The 12,357-nt window shown below is 37.3% G+C and overlaps 1 protein-coding gene across 1 annotated transcript in view; it reads left to right on the top strand.

Annotated features, from left to right (window-relative positions):
- GALNT7 (polypeptide N-acetylgalactosaminyltransferase 7) overlaps nucleotides 1–10,256 on the top strand; it is a 195,179-nt gene extending 184,923 nt beyond the window's left edge. Inside the window, 2 exon segments of the mRNA XM_078148485.1 lie at nucleotides 769–897; nucleotides 7,808–10,256. Coding sequence (XP_078004611.1) covers nucleotides 769–897; nucleotides 7,808–7,945 — 267 coding nt within the window. The 3' untranslated portion in view covers nucleotides 7,946–10,256.
- The last annotated feature ends 2,101 nt before the right edge of the window (nucleotides 10,257–12,357 follow it).

The raw sequence follows: 12,357 nt of genomic DNA, 5'->3' as shown, positions 1-12,357 counted from the left end.
CATATAAACTTGTCCCTAACTTTAGACTCTTACACAATAAATAAGTTTTAGTAACTTTTTTTCTTATTTTCAAAGGCTGAATATGCAGGATTAAACTTGTCTTCCTGGTTTCTTGGGTAGCGCTGTGTCCACCACACCACACAGCCTCTCTAGTAAAGTAATGAACTTTTAGTATACAATCCCTGACTGCGTGCACCTTGTACTCTTGGACATGCATAGAAATGCAAAGGGATTTTTTTTCTCAGAAAAACTTAATTCCTTTAGTAATTAAAAAAAAATTATGTCATATAGTAGCACAGCATAGTAGATAATGTTATATGAATAAAATGAGATAATATACATAATTTACTTTGCAAACCTTAAAGTGCTACATATCATTAATGTTATTATTATTAAGAGTTATAGCATGATAAGATCATAGATTTAGAACAACATTGTACCTTAGAGATCAACTAATGTGATCTCTTCATTTTACAAATAAAGAAAGACTTATCCAAGGTCACGGGTAGAATTTGAACCCCAGGTCTCATTCTTCCAAATCCTGCACAGGGAAACCTGAATTCAAATCCTAATTCATATATTTAGTTAGCTAACTGACTGAAGGCAAAACCACTTAAATTCAGGAGTTAAAGGTGGCTTCTGATCTGCCCTCATAAATTCCTGAATTTAGGAAACTGTAGGTCATTGACTTGGCATCAGTTTAAAAAAGGAGTGTGGGGAGGGGAATTACTGGGGAAGGTTTCATTTTCTTTTCTTGTTTGCTATTAGCTTTTCAGAATCAATGAAGCAAATCAACTCATGCAGTATGACCAATGTTTGACAAAGGGATCTGATGGATCAAAAATCATGATTACACATTGTAGTCTAAATGAATACAACGAATGGCAATACTTCAAGGTATTTCACATTCCATCTTCTGAAAGCAAACATAGCTTTTTCTTATTTCATTCCCTTAAATATTTAATATGTTAATATCACCATTTCTCAGAATTTATTTTTAACTCTTGTTATATTTGGTTAATCTATATTTAACTAGCCCCCAAACCACATTCCCACGTCTGTGAGTTAAAAACATGCTACCATTTCCCTTTAATTAGCCATTTACATAGCCTTTCCAAAACTTTAGGTGGTTGTCTATTGTATACTTGTATAGTTAACTTACTGCCTGACATGATTCTGTCCCATTTGTTGAGAACATCATTCCCATTAGAATTCCAGCACCACTTTTCACGTGACTAGTATATCAAGACTCCTTTTTACATTCATTCTGGTCACATAGATAAATAAATTTGGTTTTAGAAATAAGAATGGGGTACTAATTATCAGAAAATGTGTTTTTTTCTGTATAATAGTATTTGCGTGCACATATACACACTCTCACACACTTGGCTTATGCTTCTTGTCTTCCAGCAGGTGGAGATAGAAGTTAGGAATTTGGCACTGTGAGCTTTGCCTCTTTTACCTGGCTTTTACAAGCCAGTTAGCTTGCTTCTTATGTTAAGGTTGGGTATCCCACTCTTTGTTGGGCAATTGTTTCTATTACAGATGATGCTATTACTTTTTTTAGATTTTGAATATTGAAAGTCTACATGTGCCTAACACAGTAGAATATTTGTGTACAACTCTTACAGTCTAGACATAGCTAATATAATGCAGTTTGTGTAGAGCAACCAGATGGGAAAGTTTCCAAGTAACTAGAAACGCTAAGGCTTCATTTATTCATCTGGTATATACTAGATGTTTCAGTGTCAGATCTGCTGTATAAGCATTCGTTTGCCTTGAAAGCCTCACTGATGTGACCTAAACATGGACATTTGAGTTAACATCTTTCAAAAATGACCATTCTCATGGTAGTGATGACTACATACATTTTCCCAACTTTGTGACAATTCGGGATATATTTTGCAAAACATAAAAATGACAGCTCAAGACAAACATGAAAGAAAGAAGAATTTTGTTTCAGAGAAAAGTATGGAATAACAGCAAGAAAAAGTAGACATATAAGAAAGCCAGTAAAGGCAGTAAGTCAGAGAGAGAGAGAGAGAAAGAGAGAGAGAGAGAGGGAGGGAGGGAGGGAGAGAGAGAGAGAGAGAGAGAGAGAGAGAGAGAGAGAGAGAGAGAGAGAGAGAGAAAGGAAAGAGAGAGAAAGAGAGAAAGAAAGAAAGAGAGAAAGGAAGGAAGGAAGGAAGGAAGGAAGGAAGGAAGGAAGGAAGGAAGGAAGGAAGGAAGGAAGGAAGGAAGGAAGGAAGGAAGGAAGGAAGGAAGGAAGGAAGGAAGGAAGGAAGGAAGGAAGAAAAGAAAAGAAAAAGAGAGAGAAAGAAAGAAAGAAAGAAAGAAAGAAAGAAAGAAAGAGAAAGAGAGAGAGAGAAAAAGAAAGAAAGAAAGAAAGAAAAGAAAGAGAGAGAGAGAAAGAGAAAGAAAGAAAGAAAGAAAGAAAGAAAGAAAGAAAGAAAGAAAGCCAGCCCATGGAACTTATGTAACCCATCAACCAAATAGCTGAACTCCATCCATCACATTAGACAGAAACCGATTGGAAACCATACAAGCAAACATTCAGAGATGGACAAAAGGGAATTTTTAAAGTGTTTGTTTAAAAACCCTTTTTGAATATCTAGGTGGACATTTAACAAAAAAGAACAGAAGGTATTAGAATTAATGTTATCATTTATTGTTCATTTAGTTGTGTCTGACTCTTCATGATGCCATGAACTATAGTACATCAGGCCCTTCTATCCTCCATTATCTCTCAAAATCTATCCAAGTTTATGTTCATTGCTTCCATGACACTATCCATCTCATCCTCTGCCATCCCTTTTTTCCTTTTGCCTTCAATCTTTCCCAACATCAGGGTCCTTTCCATTGAAACCCATCTTCTCATTATTTGGCCAAAGTATCTAAGTATTTGACCTTACAGTGTAATAGCCTGAATTAATTTAAGTATCGACTGATTTGATCTCCTTGCTGTCCAAGGGACTCTCAAAAGTCTTCTCTAGCACCACAATTCAAAAGCATCGATTCTGCAGCATCCAGCATTTCTGTACATTGCTACTGGAAAAACCATAGCTTTGACTATATGGACTTTTGTTGGCAAGGTGATATCTCTGCTTTTTTAGTATGCTGTCTGGATTTGCCATAGCTTTCCTTCCATGGAGCAGCATCTTTTAATTTCATAACTGCAGCCACCATCTGCCATGATCTTTGAGCCCGAGAATATAAAATCTGACAATGCTTCTATTTCTTCTTCCTCTCTTTGCCAGGAAGTGATGGGACCAGTGCTAAGATCTTGGGGATTTTTTATGTTAAGCTTCAAACAGGCTTTTACATTTGCCTCATCAAAAGGCTTCTTAATTCCTCTTTACTTTCTGCCATCAGAGTGGTATCATCTGCATATCTGAGATTGCTTTATTCTGGCTTTAGATTCATCCAGCCTGGCATTTCACATAATGTACTCTGCATATAAGTAAATAAGGTAACACTATATAGCCTTGTTTTATTCCTTACCCAATCTTAAACCAATCAGTTGTTCTATGTCTAACTGTTCTTCTTGACCCAGATACAGGTTCCTCAGGAGACAAGTAAGGTGATCTGGTACTCCCTTTTCTTTGAGGATTTGCCCCAATTTGTTGTGATCCACACAAAGGCTTTAGTATAATCAATGAAGCAGAAATAGTTTTTTTTTTCTAGAACTCCCTTGCTTTCTCCATAATCCAGCAAATGTTAGTACTATGATCTCTATTTCCTCTGCCTCTTTGAGCAGCCCACTCTTTGGGTCATTCTCAGTTCACATATTGCTGAACCCTAGTTTGCAGAATCTTAAGCATAACCTTGCTGGCATGTGAAATGAGCACAATTATTCAGTAATTTGAACATTGCTTGGCATTGCCCTTCTTTAAGATTGGGACATAAATTAATCTTTTCTAGTGCAGTGTTTTGTTTACCAAATTTGTTGGTTAACAGCCTCATCTTTTAGGTTTTTAAATAACTCACCTGGAATTCCATCACCTCCACTAGCCTTGTCATTAGCAGTGCTTCCAGAGGCCCACTTGATGTCATTAGCTAGGATGTTTGGCTCTAGATCAGTTAAGCACACCATGATTATTGATGATGTTAAGATCTTTCTTGAATAGTTCTTCTGTATATTCTTGCCACCGCTTCTTAATCTCTTCTGCTTCTGTTAAGTCCTGACCACTTTTTGTCTTTTTTTTTTCTTGTGTACATTTATTTTGATTGTTTATTTATGGCATTATATATATAATATATATGTGTGTGTGTGTGTATACATATCTATATATGTATACACACAGACACACACACACATATATATATATATTCCCTCCAACTACCCTAATACTGAGAAAGGTCTAATGAGTTATAAATATCATCTTTCCATGTAGGAATGTAAACAGTTCAACTTTAATAAGTCCCTTATGATTTCTCTTTCTGGTTTACCTTCTCATGCTTCTTTTCAGTCTTGTATTTGAAAGTCAAATTTTCTATTCAGCTCTGAACTTTTCATCAAGAATGCTTGAAAGTCCTCTATTCCATTTTTTCCCCTGAAAGATTATACTAAGTTTTGCTAGATAGGTGATTCTTGGTTTTAATCCTAGCTCCTTTGACCTCCAGAATATCATATTCCAAGCCCTTCGATCCCTTAATGCAGAAGCTGCTAAATCTTATGTTATCCTGATTGTGTTTCCACAATACTTGAATTGTTTCTTTCTGGCTGTTTCCAATGTTTTCTCCTTGACCTGGGAACTCTGGAATTTGGCTACAATATTCCTAGGAGTTTTCCTTTGGGTGTCTCTTTCAGGAGGTGATCAGTGAATTCTTTCAATTTCTATTTTGCCCTGTGGTTCTAAAATATCAGGGCAGTTTTCCTTGAAAATTTATTGAAAGATGATGTCTAGGCTTTTTTTTTTTTGCTCATGGTTTTCAGATAGTCCAATAATTTTTAAATTACCTCTCCTGGATTTATTTTCCAGGTCAGTTGTTTTTCCCGTGAGATATTTCACATTGTCTTCTGTCTTTTCATTCTTTTGGTTTTGTTTTATAATTTCTTGATTTCTCAAAGAGTGATTAGCTTCTATTTGCTCCATTCTAATTTTTAAGGAATTATTTTCTTCAGTGAGCTTTTGGACTTCCTTTTCCATTTGGCCAATTCTGCTTTTTAAGGAATTCTTCACGTGGGCTTTTTAGACCTCTTTTGTCATTTCGGTTAATTTTTTTTTTTTTTTTGCTGAGGCAATTGGGGTTAAGTGACTTGCCCAGGGTCACACAGCTAGTAAGTGTCAAGTGTCTAAGGCTGTATTTGAACTCAGGTCCTCCTGACTCCAAGGCTGGAACTCTATCCACTGCACCACCTAGCTGCCCCTAATCTATTTTTTAAGGTGTTATTTTCTTCAGGTCTCCTTTAGCAAGCTGCATTACTTTTCATTTCTCTTCCCAATTTTTCCTCTACTTCTCTTACTTGATTTTCAAAATCCTTTTTTGAGCTCTTCCATGGCCTAAGACCAGTTCATATTTTTCTTGGGGACTTTGGATGTAGGAGCTTTGACTTTGTTGTCTTCTTCTGGTTGTATGTTTTGATCTTTTTTGTCACCAAAGTAAGATTCTATAGTCTAAGGGGTTTTTTTTTACAACATTTGTTCATGTTCGTGGCCAATTACTTGACTTTTAAACTCTTTATTAAGGTAGGGCTCTGCTTCCAGTGTAGAGGGTGTACTGTCCCAAGCTTCAGGGTTTTGTGCAGCTGTTTTCAAAGGTACTTCTAGGGACCTATAAGTTTTCAGTTCCTCCATGGTGGTATGATCAAAGGAGAGGTGTTTATTCCTCTTCTGGTCTGTGCTGTGGTCTGTGAGTGACCACAAGCACTCTTTTCTGCCTTGGAACTGGGAGGAGGATTTTCTCTCTGCTGCTGCCACAAGTTTCGCCATACCAGCTCTCCTTGCCCCACAACCACCTCCCAGGACTGTGACCCAGATCCAAGCACAGGCAAAACGAGAGAATCCTACCTCAGTGCCAGCAAAGAGATCCCTGTAATCCCCCCTCTGATCAGCTACTCGATCCCTCCCTACTGTCTGTGGGCCGAGAGCTCCAGAAGCATCTGCTACCAATGTGACTGCGGCCCCGGGGCTGCACTAGGGTGAGTGCTGGACCACTCCTCTCACCCAGGTCCTACAGACCTTTCTCACTGACCTTCTGAGTTGTTTCTGGCATTTGTGGGTTAAGAAGTCTGGAAACCACTGCAGCACCCCCTTAATTCAGTCCTCTGAGACCTTCTCCCTTCTTTGCTGGCGTGGTCCACACTGAACTATGCTTCTCTCATAGCCCAACGCAACAGACCTTTCTTGTCAACCATCCAGGTTGTCTTGGGCTGGAAATTTGTTTCCCTCGGTCTTCTTGTGGGTTCTGCTGCTCTAGAATTTGTTTAGAGTCATTTTGTACAGGTATTTAGAGGGGTTTGAGGAAGAGCTCAAGCGAGTCACTGCTTTTACTCTGCTGTCTTGGCTCCGCCCCTCATTTTTTGTCTTTTATCATGCCCATTTTTACATGATATGTTCTTGATATCTCTAATTTTCTTAAAGAGATCTCTTGTCTTTGCCATTCTGTTATTTTATTCTATTTCTTTGCATTGCTCATTTAAGAAAACCTTATCTGTCTTTGCTACTCTTTGGAATTCTACATTCAGTTGTGTATCTTTCCCTTTCTACTTTCCCTTTTGATTTCCTTCTTTCCTCAGTTATTTTAAAGCCTCATCAGATAGTCATTTTTCTTTCCTGTTTTTTTCCTCTGGAATGTTATTTTGCTGCTGCCTCCTATACAATATTGCAAACCTCCTTCCATTGTTCTTCAGGCAGTCTGTCTACCAGATTTAATCCCTTAAATCTGTTCATTACCTACACACACACACATAAATCACAACTTTGTGAATTATATCCTTTTATTTCTAGCAACTACTGATGCTTTGGTCTGGGCCAGGGTGCCATAACCAGGAAAGCAAACCAAGTTATCAATAGTTGCTAGGCATAAAAGGATATAACTCACAACTTGTGATTCTTTTTTTTTTCCAAACTGTCTGCCTTAGCCTAACTGCCTATTTACACAAAGCCATATAGTACCTTGTCTTTTGTGAACTTTTAGTGTTAGTTATCTTGCTGAAGCCTTAGCTTGCAGAATCTTAAGCACAATCTTGCTGGCATGTGAAATGAGCACAACTGTTTAATAAACATTCCTTGGCATTGCCCTTCTTTAGGATTAAGACCTCTTAGCTTTTCTGCTGTCCTTGAAGATTCAGCTCAAATCTCACATTCTACAAGTGTTTCCCAATGTCCTTAGCTGCTAGTGCCCTCGCCCTTTGAGATTACCTTCTCTCTACTCTGTGTATATATTCATATGTGTGTATATATACACATGTGTATATATTCATATATATGTATAAGTACATAAATATATGTGTCTACATATAGCTAGATCTAGATAAATGTGTATATAATATCTACAAATGGCCATATCTAAGATATATATGATATATGTTTATACATGTGTGTATATATATATATATATATATATATACACACATACATAGTGTAGAGGGAAGGTAATCTTAAACAGCAAGGCATTAATAGCTGGAGGGACCAGGAAAGACCTAGAATCTATAGATACACACACACACCCCACACACACCCCCTTCAGCCTCTTTGATAACAGAGATTTCAAGACTGTGCCACCACACCTGGCCGTTAAAAAAGTTTGTTGACTCAAAAAAATCTAAATGTAAATTTATTTATTGCCTGTTTTTCTCCCCTAGAATCTACACAGATTTACCCACATTCCTTCAGGAAAGTGCTTAGATCGCTCACCAGTTCTACATCAAGTGTTTCTCTCTGAGTGTGACTCCAATAAAGCCACGCAAAAATGGGAAATGAACAACATCCTTAATGTTTAGAACAGAATAAAACAAACTAATAACCTACCTACTGACACATTAATTTGTACAGGACTGAAAATAGCCTGAAACCTGCTGCAGCTCCTCACTTTGTACAGCTCCAAATCTGGAACCTCCTGATGTTTGAAGGACACAGATGAACTGTGATAGTATGATAGCATTATCATCTGCAGTTACTGTTTACAAAACTGCTTTTACCTTAAAACTTTGTAGACGTTTACATCTTTGTGTTTGTTTGTTTTAAGATAATGTTGGTAATTTGTGCACCTCTCAACTCTGTGGACTAGGAACAGAGCTGGAGGCATTGTTTGTTACCTTCTTCGGGATTGCACTCAGGGGTCTGAAGGCAGTTTTTTGTTGTTGTTGTTGTTGTTGTTGTTTTTAAACACACTTGAAAAAGGGTTGGAGTAACCAGACTTTAATGTATCACTTGGTGATTGTCAACCTGTTGTATCTTTATTTAATTTTACATCTTTTTCAAGCACTGCCACAGGTCATTAGCCAGGGTGGCCTTCCTCCACAATCATGCTGCTTTTTTGAAAGGTGAATTTCAACACATTTAGTGCCTCCTCCTTCATTTCTCAGTATATTTTTCAAGAGCATCTGAGGAAATTTATAGTATGGTTATGTTGGAATTGTCAGCTATTTAAGGATAACTTTTCCCACCCAGAAACTTATGTGCTACCACTTGCAACCAACTTTTGAATGTTATATAGCTTATGTTAATGGAAGGCACAGACCACCCCAAGGGTACTTTATGGTGTGTCAAGATTTTGTGGCATTAAATCTCTTATCTGCTGGCATTGCTGGAACCTGTGTGTCACCACCGAGCCCTAAAATTTAAAAACAAGAAAAGACTATGAAATGAAAAAATGTCTCTTGAATGACATTTGGGGTTTGGTATGCCTGGAGCTCCAGGTACGTTTAAAGAAATGTAAACATTTCTCAGATTTGAATTTTCCTCCCCCCAAAAATATGAAGTTAAATTTTTCAAAAGCTTCTTCAGAATTACAGCTAGAAATTTCCAAGTACTTGTTAGATCGAGCCTTACGTAATTGCTATATATCATAAACTAAAAACTATACAACTCATGAAGCCAAGAATGATCTAACTCTCTATTTATACCTTTGTTCTAGATGAAATTCACTTGAATAAACTGAACTTTTCTTTAACATAAAGAAATGTTCAAGATGATATTAAAAATATCAGCCACGTTAAAACAAGTTCAGCAAACATTCTACTATATACTTGGGCATTAGGTTTCTTTTATTAGTATTTTTTCAAATTCTGAACTTCTTTAGGCTCATTGTCTTTGCTAATTATTTTTCCCATAACAATAAAAGGTACTTTTATTTTAGATGTTTTTGTTCCTTCCTTCCTTACTTCCTTCCCCTCACCCCGTGTTATTGAGAGGACCTAATACTAAAATTGGTCTGCTTTTTGTTTCTAAAAACTCCATTGTCCAAAAGTACAAAGAACAAATAAGATTCATAGTAAAAAGCAAATTGGACTTTCACTCTGAGCATGCTAATACTTAGTGAAAGGGCTTTAGAATCCACACTGACAAAGGAAACAATCTTCAGAGCTTTAAGAACATTATTTACATATTGATTCTTACAGTTAGCTGATTTTGAGATTATTGCCTAATTTTTGAAGATCAACTAATGTTAAACATCCCAAGCAGCATACTTATTTATAAAGCCGTATTTTGTCATTGTATTTTGCTACTGATTGGGGATCTTGAAGCATTTCAACTTTCATTCCTTTTAAGGGTATTTTATATAAATTCTAAACTCAATCTAAGGGAAGCTTGCTGGGATAAACTAAAGAATGTGGGTAGTTTCATTGCTTGTTATATGAAAAATGACTCCATTTTCCATGTTAAGTAGATTATAATCGTGCTAACTATGCATAGGCATAAGAAAGGTGGCACAGACTGTGCAAATGTATTCTAAATGGGTATTTTGTTCAGTTCATTAGAATCTGACACTCTGTGAGTATGATTCTATATCCTGCAACTGCAAACTTTACAAAACAAAACCATCAGAAACTGTTGCAGTAATAACTTTTCTACTTTAGGCTGCTTTGGAAATAATTCCCATATCCTTGCTTTGTAAGTTGATAATATCACTATGCATTTCTACATATTTTATAAATTTGATTTATGCAGATTTTGATACACTGTATGTTTCTGTAGAAATTGTATAAATATTCAAAAGTTTTATTAGGGGTAAATTTGGGAAGCTTATGTACATCTTAATTCTGGGTTGCTCATTTTTTAGGTGAGAAAAATAAAAATATTGTATTTTAATTTGTGGTATTTTTGAAGTCACAATTTTTCTAAATATAAAAACTTAATATTTTTTCAAAATGGAAATATTTGATTTTGCCATCTAGAACATAATCAGGGCAGATAAAATTTCCTTTTGGGAGTACAAAATGTAGTACATTTATAATAATTTTGTTTCAGACAGTGGAATAACACTGCACATGCTTGGAAAACTCACATTGTTTTTCTGTAGTTGGGAGTTGTTTAGTTGAAGGAAATGTCCACACTGATGAAATAGCAGATCTTTGGACTTAGATGATTACTGGCCTGGAAGGGGACCTTGAGTTTGCCTATGGTTCAATATAAGACAAATGGCTACTAGGCGGGGTTGGGGGGGAACACGACAGGGACAACAACATTTCCAGGGGTTGATTTCACAACTTCCCTTCATAGCTTATTTTAGCATTTAATCACACTGACAAGCCAAAAACTTCATGACGATGATAAAGAAATCAAACAGAAGAATTTAGTAATCAAATAAACAAGCAGGCAGTTTTAAGCACTGGGGAATCAAAGGCAAAAAGTCCCTCCACTCTCTCCCCTCCCTCTCTCAGCCAAGGTGCTCACAATCTAATTAGGGAGACAACATGCAAACAAGTACGAACAAGGTAGATACAGGACAACTTGGATCACAAAAGACATGGAGGTGAAGGAATAACAATTAGTGAGATGACTAGAAAGGTAGGAAGGGGCCAGATTTTTTTTTAAAATCGGACAGGGGACCTTGAGTTCCAGATATCCAATAATAGGAAGTTGAAGATTTGACAGTGGAAGTCAGGAAAAAGGTAAGGGCTGGATAAATAAATGGATCTGAAAATCTTCTGCATAGAGATAGTAGTTGAGTCCATTAGAACTGATGAGATCATCTAGCAAAATAATGTAGAGAAGAGGGCCCAAGACAGATCCTTGAGGAATACCCATAATTAACAGACACAATTTTGAAGACCCAGCAAAAGGAGACCAAGAAGGAGCAATTCCATAGGAGAGAAGTCTCACAAAAGCCTAGAGGGGAGAGTATCCACAAAAAGGTGACCACTAGCATCAAGTGGTAAAGAAATAAAGGACTGAGAAAAAAACCCTTAGAATAGGTGAATCAATGAGCTTTCTGAGGATGTAAAACAACATATGGGCACATTAGGAGACAGCAGAAAAGCAGCCTATAGGCAGATCATAAGACTGGTGAGAGAGTGGAAATGGTGGAAGGGGCATCTGCTAGAGAAGAAAGGATGGAGTAGGATCATTTGGGCTAGAACTTTGCTTTAGCAAGAAGGGTCACCTGGGAGAAAGGGGTGGAAGAGTGAAAGAACATAAGTGACATAAGAGGAGGGAAGTTCTCAGCCGATGACCTTTTTCAGTGGACTTTGAGGCAAAGTTCCGGGGAGCTATGGGACATTTGAAGATGAGAAAGTGCAGCAGTTGCTGTGGGATAGTGAATGCATGGAGAGGAGTGAAAATCGCCTTGCCACTGAGAGCCCAGTTAAGTGTGCAACAACATTCAGCGCGGTTTCGATTCCTTCAACTTTGTTCAATAACAAGGTGGGAGATGGTGGGAGTCATCAAAGGCAAGGACATGGCAGGACAGGATTGATGACAGGGTAAGGAAGGGATTCAAGACTAGGATACTAAGTTGAACTGACTTATCCAAGCCTCAAGATGGAGGAGGGATAAGAGTGTAACCAGCACAACAGTGATGGCCTCAGACATTGAGGGATTGGAATCACAGTAAGAATGAATAGTTGAAATGGAGATTGTAAGGTAGAGGGAAATGACCACAAATTACAATCAGGTAAAAGAATTTCAGAGTTCTTGAACATGGAAGTAGAACATTCATGGGTCCATGGCAAGATCCAAGGGCATAACTATCTCCTCAATTTAAGTGAGGTGGGGGGATGTCATGGGAAATGAATAAATTGAGGAAGTGGGAGGTTAGGGTGTTTATCAATGTTTAAGTGTTCTTAGCATGAGGGCAGGAATTAAGGAGGAAAGACTGAGTCAAGCACTGAATTTCTTCAGAATGGAAGTATCCCAGTGGCTGAGGTAGAATTTGAAAGTAGCAATGGGGAGCAAGTAGTTTTCCAATTTC

The sequence above is a fragment of the Phascolarctos cinereus genome, unplaced genomic scaffold (assembly GCF_003287225.1).
Source record: "Phascolarctos cinereus isolate Bilbo 61053 unplaced genomic scaffold, phaCin_HiC Scaffold_9;HRSCAF=440, whole genome shotgun sequence".
NCBI lineage: Eukaryota > Metazoa > Chordata > Mammalia > Diprotodontia > Phascolarctidae > Phascolarctos > Phascolarctos cinereus.
This window is presented reverse-complemented; position numbering and strand designations above follow the sequence as displayed.